The sequence below is a fragment of the Molothrus ater genome, chromosome 20, assembly GCF_012460135.2.
Source record: "Molothrus ater isolate BHLD 08-10-18 breed brown headed cowbird chromosome 20, BPBGC_Mater_1.1, whole genome shotgun sequence".
NCBI classification, from domain to species: domain Eukaryota; kingdom Metazoa; phylum Chordata; class Aves; order Passeriformes; family Icteridae; genus Molothrus; species Molothrus ater.
The window spans coordinates 7750933-7770618 of NC_050497.2; the positions used below are offsets into that span (position 1 = coordinate 7750933).

The 19686-nt window shown below is 57.4% G+C and overlaps 1 protein-coding gene across 2 annotated transcripts in view; it reads right to left on the reverse strand.

Annotated features, from left to right (window-relative positions):
• The window catches only part of RALGDS (ral guanine nucleotide dissociation stimulator), a 56245-nt gene extending 39960 nt beyond the window's left edge, over positions 1-16285 (reverse strand). The window contains exon 1 of one of the 2 annotated variants that reach the window (XM_036393922.2): positions 16158-16285. In XM_036393922.2, coding sequence (XP_036249815.1) covers positions 16158-16175 — 18 coding nt within the window. In that variant the 5' untranslated portion in view covers positions 16176-16285. Of the gene's footprint in view, positions 1-1274; positions 1386-16157 lie in introns of those variants that run through there. The other variant, XM_036393920.1, reaches the window with a different exon arrangement.
• Positions 16286-19686: the final 3401 nt, after the last annotated feature.

The window sequence follows — 19686 nt, forward strand, 5'->3', positions numbered from 1 at the left end:
GAATGGAGATGGCCTGGAGAATCCTGGAGAAATCTGCTGCTTAGGGATGGAGCTGAAGGAGAATAAAGCACCCAGGCACTGCTTCACCCGCTCCATCCCCTGCTCCAGCCACCTCCCAGCCTCCCTCCTTGCCAGGAATGCTGCAGGAGGCACCTGCCCACCCCGGCACACCCCAGCAGCTCCGCAGTGGCCGCCACAGGTATCCTCATTATCCTCATTAGTGCAGCAACACTGTCGCGGCTGGCAAAGCCCCCCGGGCTGTTTCTAAAAATAGGAGGCTCCCTGCAAGTCCCCTGTGCCTGCAGGGACACTCAGGATGCTGGGCTGGGGCTCCCCAGCCCTGCCAGGATCCAACACACCTCCCTGCAGGAAAGTGCTCCCTCCTCCCAGAGAACTGGGCTCGTTTTTGTGCTCTCATTTCACCTCTTTAGACACACAGACAATGCTGGAGAGAAGGTAGCAGTGATTGTGACAGAACAGTTGGTGGCCATGGAGAAAATCCAGATTTAAGGCTCCTGCAGTGACACTACACGCCCTGAGCACATACAGCAGAGATGGACTTTCCCTGCTCCAAAAATCAAAGCAAGTTTGGCCTCAAATTTTCACAGCACCTGGATCACACCCTAAACCCTTACACAGGTGGGACATTGACCACTCACCACCCACCAGCCCTAAAAAGCATCACCCCTGATTTTGGGTTCCCCAGCAGGTTTATCCCAGGGTCCCTCATGCGCAGTCAGACTCGGGGTGTGTTTCTGAGAGGGGCAGAGTGAAGGTGGCAAGAGGAGCCATCAGCAGGAATCCCCTGACCCACATTGGGAAAGCTCTGCCTCCCTCAATGCTGCAATCCACACCAATTTTTGCGTGGTGAACCAAACCCTGCAGCTGCAGCAGGGCAGGACCGAAGCCCAGGGGTGGTGACAGTGACAGGGACAGCAGGCAGGGCAGCCACCAAGAATCCAGGGTCTCACGGGCAGCAGAGCCAGGACACGCACAGCAAACCCTCCCTTTTGCATCGAGCCACAACAGCAGGAAGGCTTCCCCTGCCTCCCAAACCCCTCCTTTGGTTTTGGTGCCCTGGATTTGGCAAGCGCCACCGCCTGCCTCGGGATACGGCACTTGAGAGAGGAAACGGTCACATCTGGAGGCGGTGCCAGCTCTTGGCATCGTCAACTTTGCCACCACAAGTTCAGCACCCCCGGCTGGTGCCGGGGTGGGGTCACGGCCCCCGGCTGCCCCCGCACTCCCACCGTGTCCCCGAGCCTCCTACTCACATCGTCATCCTGCACGCTCAGGGGGATATCCAACATGCACATCTGCACGGGCTGCACCAGAGCCTTCTGCACGTTGAACAAAGGTTTCGCCTCCATCTTCCCGGGGATGGAGGGGCTGCTCATCCTCCTCCTCCTCCTCCTCCTCTCTCTCCTCCGCCGGGAGCAGGTCCAGCCCAGGCGGCGAAACCGATCGGAGATATCTCTCTCTCTCTCTCTCTTTCTCTCTCCCAATTTTGTCAGCACATCTTTCCAACAGCTGCTGCTTCTTGCCGCTCCTACGAGCTCTTATTTCCTCCCTCGCGAATCAAAGAGCGCCGAGGAGCCGCACCGGGAGCTGGGCGTGCGCGCCCGTCAGCAGCGCGCCCGTGTGCGCGCCCGTCTGCGGGGCTGGGGAAGCGGCCCCGCTTCCCTGCCTGCCCCGGCTCCCTCCCTGCCTTCCCCCAGCTTCTCCTTCCTCTCGGGGTGAGCTCGGCTCGGCTCGGCCCCGCCGGGAGCTCCCCAGCCTCATCGGCATGCGTGGCACTCGCCGAGCCCGCGCATTGTCTCGGAGACGCACAACAGGTCCTGCCTGCTGCTGCTGGGCTGCGACTGTGATCAAACCGCGGCGCTTACAGCATTCCCCTCTGGCTGTTGTGACAGGCAAAACAGGCAGGGCTGGAAGGATGAGAGGGTGTGAAACGGAGGGAGAATGAATGGTCGGAGCTGGAGCCTCCCCTTTTCTTCTCCCATCCCTGTTTTCCATTGTCAGGGGCAGGTTCAGCTCAGCGCCTTCCTGTGCTCCAAGGACCACAGTGAGGCTTAAATAATTCACATCCAGGGTGCTCGGAACCTTGTGGCACTGAGAATGCAGCATGGCACTGAGAGACCATCAGTGCTGGTGATCACTTCATCTGGAGCACAATTGTGGGTGGAAGGTTTTGCCCAGGTGAGCATTCCCAGGTGCCTTTCCCACCACAGAACCTGCGAACCCAAACTGGAGCTCTGCTAAAGGAAGCACGGCACGAAATCGGGCGTGAAAATCACCAAGAGCAGCAGTGGAATGGGTGTCTCAACATGGAGCAATCCATGTTATCACCTGCAGACACAGATCACACGGGCGTTATTGCTCTCACAAACAGGAGGGAGCCTGGGCCAAGCCCATGAGCCACCACCTCACCCTCAACAGCTGCAGAGGCCGGGCCCAGTGGCAGGGGGGACACTCAGGGTGTCCCCTCCCAGTGAGGACGGCAGGACAGGAGCAGTTTGGTGGGTTCATTGATTCACACCCGACCAGGGGAGACATTGGGGCCAGCCACACACCCAACAGGGTGAGGAGGGTGAAATGCCAACGAAAATCCACACCCAACAGAGGGACCAGGGTGAAATGCCACTGAAAATCCCAGACAAACAGGAGCTGATGTCCTTACACTGCCCTTCTTGCAGGGGTGACATAAATAGGATGGACAGACCCTGCACTTCCTGGGCGCTTTGGGGTGGTTTTGTGGGTCCCACTTTGAGGAGCCTCTTGCAGGGCAAAGGTCTGGGATTGTGCAGCTTTTCCCAGCTTTCCCAAACGCAGCCCTGCCCGAGGCCACAATCACAGCTCCAGCACGCCCGGGTGCCGGAGCAGAGCCGAGGAGCCCCGCTGAGCCAGGCATTCCTGCGGCGTTAGGTAAGCCCGGCTTGGCAGAGCCCCGCTCAGCGCTAAGCCAGCGCCCCGGGCTGACTCATCCTCGCAGGAGCCAGAGCCAAGAGCCGGGGTTAGAGGGGTCTCACACGCTCACGGACCCTCCCTGCCATCGCAGTGGGAGCTGGGGCCCTTCCCAGCTGAGTGTGGGTCTTGCCCATCATTCCTGGGGGAAATGCAGGATGAGAAAACCAGCCCTTACATGCTGCAGGAATGGGAGCTAATGGGCAAGCCTGGAACAAGACCAAGTAGGGATAAACTCACCATAAATTAAGTTTTAAGTGGAAATTGGGCAGATTTTTCATCCACCATATGGCTGAGATGAGCAGCAGCGAGGATGAGAAGGCAGCACTGCAGCAGCCCCGGGAATGGATTTGCAGGGGAGGAGAGAGGGGGGATCACAGCTGGAACATGTGCACAAGGCAAATGTCCAGGGCCATGCCCCAGCTGCTGACTGAGAGAATTTTGGCAACTCTTTTCAGGGCAGAGAGGCAGTGCCCCAGCCCTGGAAACTCCCTGGCAGTCTCTGTCCTGCTCCTTGATGATTCCTTGGTGACTCAGTGCAAAGTGCATTCCCATGGAGGACTGTCCCACATTTCACCAGCACCAAACCCTGCCCTCAGCACAGGCAGTGCCCTCAGCTCTGCTTCCAGGAAAGGTGATTCAAACCTGAGCTTCAGCCCCAGCTCGGGTTACTCACCTGCCTGCAACAATCGGTCAGCAGAGCTTGGCTTTCCAACAACAACTCTCCAGTAACAAGCAGGGCTTGGTCAGCTGAGATTGCAGCTTCCAAACATCCTGAGAAGGACACAGATTTCACATTCAAGTGCCAGAGTCTCCAAGGGCTACCATTCCCAGGAGCTCATCATCCTGTTCAGCAGCTGATGTGTACTATGAGAACAGGAATCTCTGCAGAGGTGGTGTGGAGGTGTAGGAGTCCTGCTGGAACCTGCTGGTTCCCTGGTTTCTAGGGCTTCCCTGGACTTCCAGGGCTAGGGACAGACTCAGAGGTTGTCACACACCTCTGCCAGGGCTCAGTGTGCTCTGCTGGCCCCTACAGCCCAGTGACCTCCCAGCCTGGCAGCCATGAAGATGCCAAAAGGGACAAGCCTTCTGGAAAAGTCACAAACCACACAGGCAGGCTGCAAAGGAAAGTAAAATTCCGAGTGCAGAGTCCCAGGAGGGACACCAGGCAAAGGAGCAGCAGCAGAGGCTGGGGAAAAGAAGAGATGCTCCAGAGATCCATCCCAAACCAGCAGGAACAGGGACATGGTGGATTGATGGGACATGGGAGCTGCTGTGCAGGGAATGCTTCAGTCAAAGGCGAGCAGCCAGATGTTGTGGGCATTCCCACAGCCCCAGAGATGGTGGGGAGCCTTCCCCTCCTCTGCTGGGGCCAGCTCATGCATGCCCACCCACCAGAGTCCCCATGCACCTGCCCCAGACACTGGGGAACCCTCAGTGAGACAGCAGAGTGGCTCTGAACCCTTCCCACTGGGAATGGGAATGGAACAGCCCCTCAGTGAGACAGCAGAGTGGCTCTGAACCCTTCCCACTGGGAGATCTGCAGCAGAGACACAAAACAAACCAGCCCAGACAGGATGATCCCACGCAGGGGTTTGAGCGACAGCTTCACCCTCCTGCTCCCCCAGCCTGGCTGATGTGAGCACAAACCCTGCTGGGATCCCAGATCTGCCAGGAGGAACCATCCCTGAGCAGGAAAACAGGGGAGCCCTCCCCTCTGGCACAGGACTGAGGTGCTGCTGCAGCCCCACAGGCTCCAGGGTGAGGGGAAATCTCTTGGTGCTGCCTCTGGAGGACAGGGAAGCCCCAGCTCAGGCTCTGATGTTTCCCTGTTTCATTTCACTCTGGAGCTTTATTGTGGCAGCTCCAGCTGAGCAGATAAAGCCCATCACAGGAGCTCAGTGCTTAGCAACCATTACTGGGAAAATACTGTTTTCCAGTAAGAGTCTTGGCAGGAACAGAGCAACTGCAGGGGAAATTCACTGCAATTCCTATGCTGGGTGCATCCTGCTCCCAACTGCTCTGCTGCTGCCCCAGGGACAGAATGGCTCCTGCACTGGGACATGCAGCCATTCCTTAAGGTGCAAACAGCCTCTGTCACCCTGCAAAAACATCATTTTGAGCACCCCATGAACCCCTGCACAGGTAAGTGCAGCTTCTAGGGATAAATTCATGCACAGGAGGATCTTAGCACTCAGCACTGCTGAACATTTGGGATGCCCCAAAAACCGGTGACCAACCTCTGCCGTGAAGCTGGGCATTCCTGACACCCAGTGACTCACAAAGGAAGGCTGACTCCAATGCTTGATGTCAAGCATCAAAGACACCCACAAAATGAAAGAAATTCCCCAGGAATTACAATGCTGAGTTTGTTTTTCAAAGGAAATTGCAACTCCATGCCCAAACATCACAGCATCCTGCACCAGAGTGAGGTACTTGAGAGAAATGACACAAAACCTGCAGGTTTATTGTCACTGTGTGAGGCTGATAGAAAGGCAAAGGGGGAAAGAAAGGGCCGTGACAAGTAAATGGCAAATGGAAAATCCCAACAGCTCTTCCCTTTTGACACTTCTCAGTAATAGAAAGAGGAAATCTGGTTTCAAAACCACAGAAATCCCAACCAAACAGCATTTCTCTGGAGAAATGTGGTGTTTACAGAAAGCCTGTGGGTAGGTTTAGAGAGGCAGGCATGGAGATGGAGCCTGGTGGGATTTCCAGGAGACCACGTGCAGGTAGGATACCTAATTCCCAGTGAAAATCAAAATCACCTTGACATCCAAGAGGGATTTCTAATGGGATACACACAAGCACCCACAACCTATCTTCTCCCAAACTAATTGTGGGAGTAAATCCCATTGATTTGAATCTGCATCATCGTTTTCAGGGTTTTATTTGGAGAAGCCACTGTCATTTTCCTCTCAGGAGGGAGCAGGCATAGCCCGTGCTGCACCTCACACCTCTGGAAAGCCTGTCTGGCATTCAGCATGCTGAATAACTTCCCCATGCTCCCCAGAATAGATACATATGCAAAATTAATTCCCAATCAAGCCCGTGCAAAGCATGAGACGGCCTTTTAATAGGTGCAGAGCAGCAATTACCAGCGTGGAGTGAAAGCCAACAAGCATTAAAGCAGGGGTGGGGGAAAACCAATTAAGTTTCCTTGGGATTCCTCCACACATTTGCCACACACTTGAGGGATTCTCCATTTTCCACGCTCCCCTGGGGGCTGAGTGTGTCCCCGTGGGGAGGGGGGCACATCCCCTGCCGCGGTGCCCGGGATGCAGCTCGGTCTCCATGGAGACGGTCACCGCAGCAACGGGGCTGAGAGGATGCAGGGGTGTGGGAGCGTCAGGGGTTGCACGGTCGGGACGGATGGAGATGAGAGATCTCTGCAGCCAGGGCTGGAACTTGGGGTTTATTGCAAAGGGCCTGGGGGCAGGGCCCTGCTGGGAGCTGCCAGGCACAGCTGGAGCAGGCCTGAGAGAAGAGAGGGGGAGAGAGGATGAGGGGGTAAGGAAGTATAAGGGGTAAGAGAGCGAGGTTCTCATTACAATACAATAAATCTTCTTCTGTGTTGAATATTCTGATTCTCACTAACCAATCTAGTATAATATACAAATCCTATAGCATTTACATACAGCCTATAAGAATCATTACATTACTGTTCTGTGTTACATTTTAAACCCTACAAACTCCTCTTTGGGCCCCTTCTGCCAAGCTGGCAGGGTCTGCTCTGACCCTTGGGCCTGTCTGCAAGCAGAGGGTGTTGTTCCATCAAAAGGGGATCACCTTCAGCTGCCACACCATTGTTTTCCAGTTGTTCAGTAGCTGAGGTATCTCAAAGCTTGCTTTCATTTCAATCTCGCTTATAGTTTCCATATTCTCAAAATCTTTTCCCAGACAATCATTTTGATAAGGCTTCCCTGTCTCATCTTCCCCAACACAAGGGCACCGGGACCGCAGCTCCCGGCTGGGGAAGGGAGCAGAGGGAACCCACACGACACATTTCTGCTTCCCTGGACACATTTCTGCTTCCTGAACGGGGGAAGGGATCTGCTGCCCGCGGTGCCAGGCGGAGCTCGGTGCCGGGGATGCCGAGAGCTCTCCCGGTGGGCACCGGAGGGAGCCGCGCTCGGGGCTGCCATGGCAACACTTCCCGGGGATTCCAGGGAGCTGCGGACAGGGATCAGGCTGGGAACAGCCCTGCAGCAGCCCCCGGGTGCGCAGAGCTGCTCCAGGAGGGGGTTCCTGCCCTTCCACCCTGGCACAGCCGTGCCAGGAGCGCTCACACAGGGTGGGCAAGGAGCCGGTGTCCGTGGGCAGATCCCCTCTCCCTCCTGCCCCCGTTCCAAGGAGCCGTGTGGACAGGACCACAGAGCTCCTTGCAGTGCATGGCTGCTCCCATCACCCTCCAGGCTCACCCCAGGATGGTTTCCCACCAGAATGAGCCCTTTCAGTGACAGCTCCGTGGTGTCCCCACCCCAGGTGCAGCACACGGGGAGACCCGGGCGTGGCTCTGCTGCCGGGAAATCCCTGGCACAGGGCTCACACCTGCTCAGTGCCCGGATTGCTGGGCTGGCTGCGCCCTGCCCCTCTTGCCAGGCTGGGCACACACCTCAGCCTTTGGAGCTGGCACTGCAGGACGATGGCACAAACTGTCGTGTGTGTCCATGTGTGTCCTGCAGCTCCAGACCTAAGGAAAAGCCTCATCATTTCCCCAAAGACCAGCCTGCCAGGGCAGCCTGCAGCACAGGCAGACTGGGGACAGGAATGAGCTCCCAAATGCCAGCACATCCTGTCCCTCTAGGGCCAGCTCTGGGCCTTGCAGGGACCAGGTGGGCACAGCACAGGTGACAGCAAGGCTCAGCCGTGCCCACTCCAGTCCAGCTGCTTCCACTGCAAATGCCATTGCTGGAGAAGACAAAGATGCCAGGGGGACACAGAGCTGAGGGTATCAGTGAGCCAGGACCATCCCCACTGTCACCCAGGGTGATTTTTCCACAGGGACTCCTCCCAAGTGCCAGCAGGCCAGAGCAGCAGCTGTGTGTGGCAGGAGCAGGCTGGCAGCAAGGCCAGGGCACCTCTGTGGGGGCACAAGCCTGCAGGCAACCAGAGCTGGTGCCCAGCACACCCTGCAGTGCTTGCCAGACATGGGGCACCCACTGATTCCCCCCACTTGGCTGGGCCCCCAGCACCAGGCAGGGCTGTTCCCTTCAGCACAACTTCCAGGGCCCAGCTGGAGCTGAAACAAACCCAAAGGAGGAGCTGCAGCCTCCCCAGCCCTGCAGCTTGCTCTCAGGGCGCTAACACAGCCCAGCTCCTCCCGTGCTGTACCCCACATCTCCCATGGCCCAGGGGTTATCTGCACATCCACACCTCTGCTCCTGGCACACAGCGAGCCTCGGGCTCCAGAGATAACAGACACAGCTCTGGCAGCCTGCAGGTCCCCAGCCCCTGCGCCCTGAGCCAAGGGCTCTCCCAATCCTCCCTCTTCACCCTGTTCTGCAGCCTCCAGGGGTTAAAGAAGCCTCCACCACGTGCAGTCGCCTCTCCGGCAGCCAAGGGGATGGGAAACACTTTTTGCACGGCCAGATTCCCGCAGCAGGTTGATTTCTCGGGAAGTTTCCCTGCAGCTCCCCACCCTCGCACTGCGACAGTGAGGTTCCGTGGCTTCCCTGGCTGCAAGGGGAGCCTTGGGCAGAGCTCTCCGTGCTGGGTCAGACACAGACAGAGGCATTCCCGCCTGGAAACCCCTGCGGCAGGGGCAGGGACACGGCAGGGAGGCGCTGAGCACAGCCCGGGGCTGCCAGCGCTGCTGGAGACAGCCCAGAGAGCACCAAGAGCCTTCCTGACCTCCCTGGGGGCTGTGGCCAGACCCGCCCTGGGCTTTTCCAGAGCTGCCCCTGTGCAGAGAAACGTGCAGGGAGGGGCTGGGAGCCTGCTGCATGCTGGGGACAGCAGCTGGGAGCTCCCTTTGCATCACAGAAATTCGTGAATGAGCCCATCCTGCCGAGCTGCTGATGTTACTGAGAGCAGAGGGGAGGGCAGAGCCCCCCAGGCACTGCAGAGCAGCACCTGCTCTCAGCTCTCAGGCCAAGCCATCGTTTTTGACTGCAGAAAGGGAAAATTCCTGGGTTCCAGGGATTCCTGTGCACCAGCCCAGCAGCACACACAGGAGCTGGGGAACATCCAGCACTTTGGGATAGACAGGGGCTGCATCAATATCCTGCCTGCCTGTGGGATCCCAGGCACTGCCCCAGCTGCATCCCTGCAGCTGGTGGGACACACAGCTGGCACGAGTGGATTGGGAGCAGCCTCTGCATTTCAGAGAATCCCAAACTGGACCCACAAGGATCACCAAATCAAACTCCTGGTCCTGCCCAGGACACCCCAACGAGCCCACCCTGTGCTTGAGAGCATTGCCCAAGCACTCCTGGAGCTCTGGGGCTGTGCCCATTCCCTGGGGAGTCTGGGCAGTGCCCAGCACCCTTTGGGGAAGAACCTTTCCCTGATGTCCAACCTAAATCTTCTGAAGCCAGCTCCAGCCATTGCCTCAGGTGCTGTCAGTGGTCCCCAGAGCAGAGAGATCAGAGCTGCCCCTCGTGAGGGAAGTGCAGACATCAGTGTGTCCTTTTGTCCAGCCAAAGAGCCAAGTGCCCTCAGCCACTCCTCAGATGGCCCCACTGAACCCTTCACCATTTTCTTTGGAAAATGCTTTATCTCCATAGATATCTCCACAGATATCTATCTCCACAGATATCTCCACAGACTCTCTCTGCACCCATGAAAAGCATCCCCCATAGTAATTGGGAATGGGTATGACTGGCTGCTGAAAACAGCACTGAGCTATAATTACACCAAGAATCTGCATCTTTATCCACAGGGTGATAGGGAGTGATGTCTGAAGTTTTGTCTTTGTTTTGTTCAAGCGAAACCCACCAAATTTGATGCAAAAATCCATTTTTACAGAAGCAAGGATTTTCAATTCTTGGCGTTCAAGAAGGAATTTGGTCCAAACACTTTCCAATAGCTTTGCATCCTTCTTTTCCTTATTTCCAGGAGGCCCCAGCAGCGTGGGGGACACCAGGGAGGGGGCAGCTCGTCCCCCCTTCAGCAGCCCTCGCCACACAGCCCTGCTGGGCTGGGCTGTAAATGGGATGAGGCTCATTCCCAGGGGCCCTTCATTGATTTCCATTGCCTGACGACAGGAAAGCTTTATAATCCTATTAACTAAACACCCTTCCAGGCAGCACTGGGAGGAGTGCAAAGGGAGCTTGTGTAACCAGTCAGAACCACCCTGTGCAGCAGCCAGCCCCAGGAAATGCCCCAAATGCCCCAAAAAGCTGGGCTGTGACACCCAGAGTGGCCAGGGAGGGGTCAGTGGTGGCCGGCACAGGGAAAATCTGGAAAAATTTGGAAAATTTCGTGGATCCCACCATTCAGGACTGTGGCTGTGTCCCTGTCCCTGCAATTCAGGGCCATGGCTGTGTCCCTGTTCCTGCAATTCAGGGCCATGGCTGTGTCCCTGTTCTCTGTCATTCAGGACCATGGCTGTGCTCCTGTTCCCTGCAATTCAGGACATGCAGCAGCCCCCAGGTGTGCCCAGCCTGTTCCTGCCTGCCCTGGCCTTTGCCAACCCCCCTGGCTGCCCGTTGTGATTCACACCAGGGGTGTCACAGCCCCGGGGAGGTGAGGAGCTGTGGGACACCGCCAGAGGGACAGGCAGGAAACACCGGGTGGGAAATGCGCCGTGGGATGGAGCCAGCGGGGCTAAAGGAGCAGGGCAGGGTGGCTGCCGGGCACTTCAAAGGGACCTCCTGGCTGTGCTCAGGGATGGCCTCGACCTCCCCGGAGCCGGCCGGGCTCCTCCAGGGCTTTGCAGGGTTTGCTTCCTGCCGCCAGCTCCGGGTGTTTGTTTATGGCAGGGGAGTGGGAACGGAGTGGGACTGCACGGAAAAGAAAGATAAAAAGGGACAGCGGAAGTCCTGAGCAGCCCGTGAGGCAGACTCGGGTGTCAGCAGCCCAGGGAGAGCAGGCTCACACGGCCACATCCTGAATCCCAGCACAGCATCACCCCCAGGCTGTGCCAGCCACCTGCACATCCCCTCCAGGCTGCCTGGAGTGCTCCTCCAGTGATCCCCCCAACAGCACTGCCCAGCCCACGGCAATGTCTGCAGCACACCTCACCCAGCTTCTCCCTTTCTCTTCCAGACCCTACAGGGAACTCTGCAGGCTGCCTGGAGTGCTCCTCCAGTGATCTGAGCAGCCACTGCCCAGCCCACAGCAATGTGTGCACCACACCTCACCCAGCTTCTCTCCTCTCCTTTCTCTTCTGGACCCTACAGGGGAGTGTGGGGCCTGATCTGGGGTGCCATCCCACGTGTTCTGACATCCCACAGCTCTGCCACCAGTACCTCAAGCTTCTGATTTTCTCCAGGGCAGGACAGACCAATGAAGGGCTTCTCCACCCTCTCTGACCCATCAGGCCATCACTGCAGCCCTTCCTTCTCCCCAGCCCCTTCACCCTGCTTCCCTTTCCTCCCATCTTTGGATGGGGGCAGGGTGGTGAAGGACACTGAATTCCAGCTGCACCGATTCCATGTGAGGCTCGGCAGCCCCAAGCACAGGAGCCCTGAGGGGCACAGCAAACCCTGCGGGGGCTGTAAATCCGTGCAGAGGATGAACTCCTGCTGCACTGCAGGGCCTCGAGGGAGCAGAAACTCGGTGATCCCGCAGCACCGAGCTGCCTTTGGCGTTGGCTGATGTCTCCAAATCCCCAAACGCTGCTCTTGACCTGCAGCCAAGGTGGGGATGTCGGCACAGACAGCGGGAATCTGCCGGGACACCCGCGGGGCCTTGGGAGCCGAGAGGTCCCCAGGAAACCCGGCCCCTTAAAACCGCAAATCCTGGAGGAAAACGGGCGGGTGAGCCCCAGGGCAGTCACACAGGCTGGACTCGGGCGATCCCATCGGGAAAAGCTGTCAACATCTGCAGGCTCCGCCAGCGCAGCCGGCGCCGGGAGGGGCGGGATGGATTTGGTTTGGGAGCACCCAAACTGCTGGCACAGCTGGATGCCAGGGCTGAGCCAGCCCCGGGCACTGGAAGGAGCTCCTGGATGCGGCAGCGGCTCTGCCTGGCGGCCCCAGGAAAGGTCACGGACGGTCCCTGCTGGTCACAGACTGCTGGGGACAGCTGGGACACGGCTGGGCTGGTGACAGCGGCCACAGGCATCAATTGAACGCGGGATCAGGGATTGCTTTTTATAGGAAGGACGCAGTGATTGACGCGGCCTTGCTGGGGTCTCCCACGGCGGCTGCGGGGCTGGAGCCGAGATCCCCCAGGATGGAGCTGAGATCCCCCCAGGATGGAGCTGAGATCCCCCCAGGATGGAGCTGAGATCCCCCAGGATGGTGCTGAGATCCCCCCAGGATGGAGCTGAGATCCCCCCCAGGATGGAGCTGAGATCCCCCCCAGGATGGAGCTGAGATCCCCCAGGATGGAGCTGAGATCCCCCCAGGACGGAGCCGAGATCCCCCCAGGACGGAGCTGGGATTCCTCAGGATGGAGTCGGAATCTCCAAAGATGGAGCTCAGATCTGTGTCACTCAACACACACACGGCTCCTCCTGGCCGAGCAGTGCCCGCACACCGAGCTCTGCTGTCCCAGCACGGCCCAGTTTGGCGAGCTGCGCTTTCCCAAGGAGCCGGACCCTGGCTCTGTCCCCGCTGCCATCACCGCCGACCCTTCCCAGCGCTGGGAAAGCGAACCCACGGCAATAACTCATCGGGAAAACAACAGTGCCATCTGCTGCACGGCCCCGCCGGGCTCCGGGCAGCCCTGGCCGGCCCACGCAGGTTCACAGAGCATGGCAGTGCCACCGGGCACAGCACAGCCCCGGGCAGCACCATCACTGCAGAGGGAAGGCGGCCCCACAGCTGTCCTGGCGGATGCCACAGCTGGATGGCCCCTGGTGTGCACAGAAAGCACTGGACAGCAGGATGAGAGGCAGAGCAGAACGTGCTGGAGTCCATCTGGTGACTGCAGAGTGTGAAGGACATGGAGGAGGGAACGGGCTCACTCAAAGCAGGCAAAATCCCTCCTTCTCTATCAGCCCCTGAAGCTGAGACCCATCTTCCATCCTCTCCACAGGCGAGGGGAGGGGGAAGAGGGAAGCAGCCCCTAACACTCACCAAGACTTGATGAGCTCCTTCTCACCACCCTGAGCATCTCCTTTGGAGAGAAATCCCAGATCCTGGCACTAGGCACCGTGCACTCCCCCAGCTGTGCTGCATCACCCCGATATCCCAGGGAAACTCCAGGTGGTGGGGACACCTGGGAGAGCAGGGTCAGCCTGAGGGAGCTGGCAGCAGCTCCTCTGCCCCTCCGGGCTCAGCACCTGAGTGCAGTTTCCAGCTGAGCAGCCCTGCCCCATGAGTGGTGGCAGCTTGGTGGCAGGTGAAGCAGTTTCCCTGCACACACTGCCTGGGAAGCGTGCTGGCATCCCCGTCAGATGGGTTGCTATAGCAATGGGAAAGGTATCAGAAGCAAAATCCATTTTGATGGATAGTACAGATTGCTCTGGAGATCACCACCTGAGATCTGAAGCCCTGATTGCCCTGATCAGGTCCAGCAGTCAGGCCCCATTTAGGGAATGACAGAGTGAAAACACTACGAGGAGATGGAAAACACAGCCCCAAAGTCCTGAAAAGACCCTCATTTCTCCACTGAGCAAACTGGCTAAGAGATAACCCACTGCACCGAGCTAGGGGATGTCAGATCCATCATTACAACATCCCAGAGATTTATTCTGGAGCCTGCAGCAGTCGCTGCATCCTCTGCTCGTGTCTGATCAGCCCAGGCACACAGACTCGGGCTGTGTGAGTGGGAGCTCCAGATGGAGCGGCTGAGCCATGCCGAGGAGGGACTCTGCATCCCTCCACCTGCTCCTCCCGGCCCCTGCTGCCAGCTGCACCCTCCCTCGCTGTCACTTGTTGCCAGCTCGCCCCCCCTGCCCCTGCAGAGCAGCACCAAGGGTTAACTCCGAGCCCTGGAGCCACTTCAGACACTGGGGGCAGATGAAAGGGAAGAGACGGCGGCGAATGCAGCTCCCGCCGAGCTGAGCTCCCTCCTGCCCCCAGCCAGCCCAAGGCTGCTCATCCACCATCTGCTCCCTTCTCCCTCCCGAACGGCCAGAGAGGGACAGAGGGGATGAGCCTGCAGCCCTGGGAGCTTGGATCGGGATGGAAGCCACCTCCTGACCCAGCTCAAGAGCAGGTTTCTGTTTTAAAGGCTGAAATTCAGCCTTGCACGTGAGCCTTGGCTTTCACATGTCGGGACACCTGGAACGACACACCTGCAGCACTCAGAGATGAAAAAAACCTCCCTGTTTGCTCAGCTTATTTACTTTGCAACACTCAGTTTTAGCAGTTGTTTGTGTGGGTCTTTCCCTTAGCAACCAGGGAGAGGAACATTTATAAGGCATGAAAAATGTAGCTGTGCAGCCCTCAGAACTGGCAGGGTGCGGCTGCAGCTGGAAATTCCTCTTAACTGGTAGCCACAAACAACGGGACCTCAATGAATTGCACCCCTTAAAAGGCAGAGAGGTTCATCCCCTTCAGCAGGAGGAACCAGGACTTTAAACCTCTGCCCTCCACCCACACAGGATCCCGGGCTTGGAACAAATATTGCTACGTGCCTCAGTTTACCCATATAAAATATACCTATAAATAAATATATAAAATATACCTATAAATAAATATATAAAATATACCTATAAATAAATATATAAAATATAACTATAAATAAATATATAAAATATAACTATAAATAAATAAATAAAATATACCTATAAATTAATATATAAAATGGGGTGAGCATAAAAACGTGACAGGAAGACTAAAGCTGAGAGCTTAATGCAAAACATTCTGTAGGATGCCACATGCACTCCCCAGCCTGGGAGGCTTTGAACATCTTTTTCCAGACAACCTTACACATTTAATTTTTTGCATCTCCCAGCAAGATCAATCTTCCCACTCCATAATGGCAGAAAACTCACGTTCATGACCCTAGGAAGGGTCAGGACCCAGACTCTGGTATTTTGGTTGCCAATCCCCTTTTCCATAGGGACATTTCACCATCCAGCACACACTGGTGTGGCACCAGGGCCTGCCTCACACAGGGGCCCCCAGGAGAGCTCATTCAGCTTTTGTTTTTTGGGCTGGACCAAGGTGAGTGAGGCCCAGACCAAAGAGACCCAGAGGGTGCAGGAGGCAGCTCTGGAATGCAAGTTTTCCAGTCCAAAAATGGATCCCAGCCCACTTCTCCAGCACAGCATCAGCCCTTCCCTCGATTCATCCCTGGTCTCCAAGGAGCCATTGCTGCCCACTTACATTCCCAGCACCCCCCCAAGGGCAGCAGCACAGCCCCCCCTTCCCAGGGATGGGACCAAACATCAGAAGAAGAGGAAGCAAAAAGTCGGAGGAGCATCAGGACCAAAGCCAGAGTCATGCTCTGCTGCCACCCCCAAATTTCATCCCTTTGCTTCATCCTCCCCTACCCCAAAAGCACCAGGGGGTTTGGGAGCGCAAAGCTTTAGCCCAACCTCGGCTCGATTGCAAAGCTTTAGCCCACCTTAGCTTCTTTGGCCTCATAAACACACCAGGCAGAGACAAGGGAGCTGCGGATGCCCCCTGGCCTGAGGGGTGCCAGGGGAGCCGGCCCTGGCTGGGCACAGCAGGCGGCAGCGCCGGCAGCATCGCAGCGCAGCGGCTGCTGCAGCATCGCAGCGCCCTCAGAGCCTGTCCCAAACCACGTCCCTCGCGTTCCCCATCCTTCAGCTCCTCTTCTCCCAGCCGCATTGACCATTGCACAAACAGAAAGCGAAAAAATCAACCAAAAAACATTGACAAACAGACTTCCCTCCGCTCCCTCGGCAAAGCTGCTGCTTCTCCGCAGACCGGGGGTCGGGGCTGCTGGCACGGACAGCGACCCCGGCCCCAAGAGACAGCAAGGGACGGCCACCTGCAGCTACAGAGCCCGGCGAGCCCCGGCAGAGCCCCCCGGCTCGGCGCCCCCATCGGTCACGGCCGCGGACACGCGTGGGCCGAGGGCTCCGCAGGGAACGGAGCCCGGCAGCGCCGCACCGGCCCGGGGCAATGCGGGGGGACGGAGGCGGCCGTGCCCCTTGCACTCACCTGGCTGTCGATCATCATCGTGCCCCGCTCATAGCCCCGGGGCCGCGCTCAGCGCCCCGCCGCGCTGCCCGGCGGCCGGGGGCGATGCTCCGAGCCGGCCATGGGGCCCCGCCGGCCCCGCCGAGCCGCCAGCGCCGAGCGCCGAGCGCGGCCGGGAGAGCCGAGCTGGGGCGGGGGCGGGAACGGGGCGGGACGGGAACGGAGCGGGGCAGGCTCGGCTCCGCCACCGGCAGGGAAGGGGCGGCTCCCGGCTCCGCCCAGCCCCGGTACCGGGAGAGGGGGCGCGTCTGCAGCGGGGACAGCCGTGGGCACCTCTTCGGTGCCACCCCTCGGGTTTTTCGGGGTGTTTGTTTTCCCCCGGCAGCCGTGGGAAGGCAGCGTGCAGACCCCGCTGCGTGCGGCACAAACAGGAGAAGAGCTCGGGACAGACGCCCCCCGGGCTGTCCCGCTCAGGAGGAGAGGACAAACAGGGAGCCAGGGCATCGCACGGAGCCCCGGCTGCTCCTCCCCACTGAGCCCGGCACCGAAACGGGGCACGGGGGGCAGCGCTGCCGGAGCGGCGGGAGCTCGGTGTGTGCGGGAGCTGGGAGCCAGCGGGGTTGCCCTGGAAACAGCTCCGGTGCCCGTGGTTTGTCATGATGAGGCCGATGACACGAGCCGTGACAGCGATGGCAGGAGGAGAAGGAGCCGGGAGAAGGCTGCGCCAGTCCGTGGCCGAGCGCTCCAGCCGCCGCAGGGCTGGTCCTGGGCACCAACAGCCCGGGCTGGCCCCTGCAGCCACCCCGCTCTCTGCAGGTTCACAGCCACAGTGAGCGACAAGGGACAGCCCAGAGCACCTGCCCGTGCCGCTCCTCCGTGGCTCCGGGCCAGCTGAACCAGCAGCTCCGGCCGGGGAGAGCAGCCAGGAAAGGAAAAGGTGCTGCCAGGGCTCTGCCTCTGGCACTAGATGCTGCTACAGAGCAACATCATTCTAATTATAGTAACGGTGTCAGTGAGAAACACAGTGAGAAAAACACGCGCGTCAAAAGGTCGAGAGCGGTGTGATTTGCTGCTGGCAAAACTTACTAAAAGCCACACCGGAATGAAGCACTTTTTAAATGTAATTTGTACTCATCTGGCTCGCTTTAAATTGGCTGGAGGTTCAGCAGGGGAGCAGGGGGATGATGTGGGCATAGAAGCAGTGGAGATTTGTGGTTAAAACTGCCTTTTTACTCCTAAGGCTTTACACTAGTTTTACACAAAACAGCGACATTTGGCGGATCTGTGTTCAAGCTAAATATAGCACAGGAAAAGTCACGTCAGTACAGCAACACTCGTGGGGAAAGGAGGGAGTCTGGTGGGCAGGCAGACATTCAAATGTCACTCTTCAGATGGGTTTTTCTAGTGATGCTTCCCTAAATCATTTGATTGTGTGGAGCAGAACTCCAGTGTTGGGGATTTACCGTGAGTAAAGTACAACCCAACCCACTCCTGTAACTCCTGCTCCAGTTCCTGCTGTCCCCAGAACAGCCTGTCACTGTCACTGGAGAGCAGCTGTTGCTCTGTGTGTCACCCCTGGGGTCCCACAGGGACTTGCTGGGGCAGGAGGTGAAGCAGAGCAGGTGGGATTCAAGTGAGAAAATAATAATAACCTCGGTGCTAAGAGCTGCCCTTTGAGATTGGAGCAAATCCCCACTGAGTGCAAACACAGAACAAGAGACAGAGACAGTCCCTCCCTCCTTCCCTCCCTCAAAAAGCTGAACAGGTGAGACAAAGGGCAGGGGAGTGAACCCAGCTCCCATCCACCACAGCTGCATGAAGGCAGCCGGATGCACGTGGCCTTTGCACAGGCTGGTTTTGTGCAGGGAATGTGTGACTGATGTTCTTACCCCCTCTGCTCAAAGATCATCGCATTTCCGGGCCCCACAGGCACAGATCTCACCCACAGAGGGTTTGACTAAGCCAGTCCTTTCATAACTGCCTCTGTGTGGCACAAAATGACATTTCTGGTTAAAACTGACAGGGAACGTCACCTGTGGGAGGGTTATGGTGAATCCAAACCAGAGAGGAAAAGAATCCTAATCTGGCTAAGTGGAAATGATTCTTGTCCTATCAGTGGGGAGAACGAGGGGATCAGAGTCTGGCCCCACCTCAAATCATATTCAGTGCTGGAAGTTTCTGTTTCACATCACACAGAGAAATTTGCCCTTTGGGGGTGGATGCACTGGGCAAGACAGCAGCAGGGAGAAGGAGAGAAACAGCCTGTCAGATGGGTGCTTAAATTAGAGGGACTATGAATGATGAGTCTGTTCCAGCTGAGCAGAGAGGGATGGAAGGGAAAAGGGGCCCTTGGGAAGGCAACAAGCTGCTGCTCTGAGGCTGGGCTGAGGGCTTGAGTGGGAAATACCTGGAGAGCACAATCACATCCCCGGGCAGTGGGGTTTATTTACATGTGGTGATTCAGTTTTCATGCAGTTCCCTGCGTTTCTAAGTCCCAATTCCTTTGGCACAAGAACACCTAAGACAAGATTGTCCCCCGCGATGAGAGTGGCACTGTGCTGCCTTCCTGCCACGTGCCTCAGTTTCCCCACTGAGCACTGGCTGTGGGTGGGGAATGCACACCAGAAAGCAGGTCCTGGTGAAGCTCCCACAGTGCACACAAGCCTCAGGCTGCACGATCCAAACTGGGAGAAGGAAAGCTGCCTGCTGCTGCTGGGGGAAGGGGATTAATCAGCAGGAGATGACAGCAGAAGTCCAGCCTTTCATTAATTACAGGAGGGCACGAGCTGATGCAGGGAGCAGCTCCCACACAGCGCTGTGGGGGATTTTTTCTGCAGACATTTTCTCCTCTCCCTGGAGGCACCGGGAGTTTGTAGGTGCTGCTTTCAAACCACAGCCCTGTGGAGCAGAACTGTGTCACACAACACAAGCCATTCCCCTGGGGAGGAGCTGCAGGCCTGCCAGGAAAATAAACATGTTTGGCACAGCACAAACCAGGCCATTATGGTGTCAATCAGAGGGCTGAGGATTCAGCCAAAAGGCAGCACAAATGCAGAGCTCAGACCGAGCCCTTCACAATTTGTTCAAAACAGGTACCCCAGAAACACAGACCACCCTCCATCACCCATCATCTGTGCTGCAGAAATTCCTCTCACAGAGGGTTTGTGAGTATCTGCACAGGAATCCAATAATTAATGTGGCAGAATGAAGCCCTATGGCTGCAAACCCAGAGCAATTTCCAGCAGAATTAACCATCAGGGGAACTGGCCATTGCCACACCTGATCTGTGCATTTGTGGCTGCTATAGAACTTCACATTTTTCTTGGAATCTGAGTACACTTCTACAAGGTCTAGCCCAGCCCAGCCACATACTGACACCAGGAGATAAAATTATCTGCCTTGACTGGACAGTTTCTTCTGGCTGGTAAAGAATCCATATGCATATATGTATAATTAGCATAATGAGAACCCAGTTTCAGCATGGCCTTGAGGCACTAACTCATTTTTAACAAATAAGAAACAGACAGTATTAATCCTGGGCTGGTTGGAA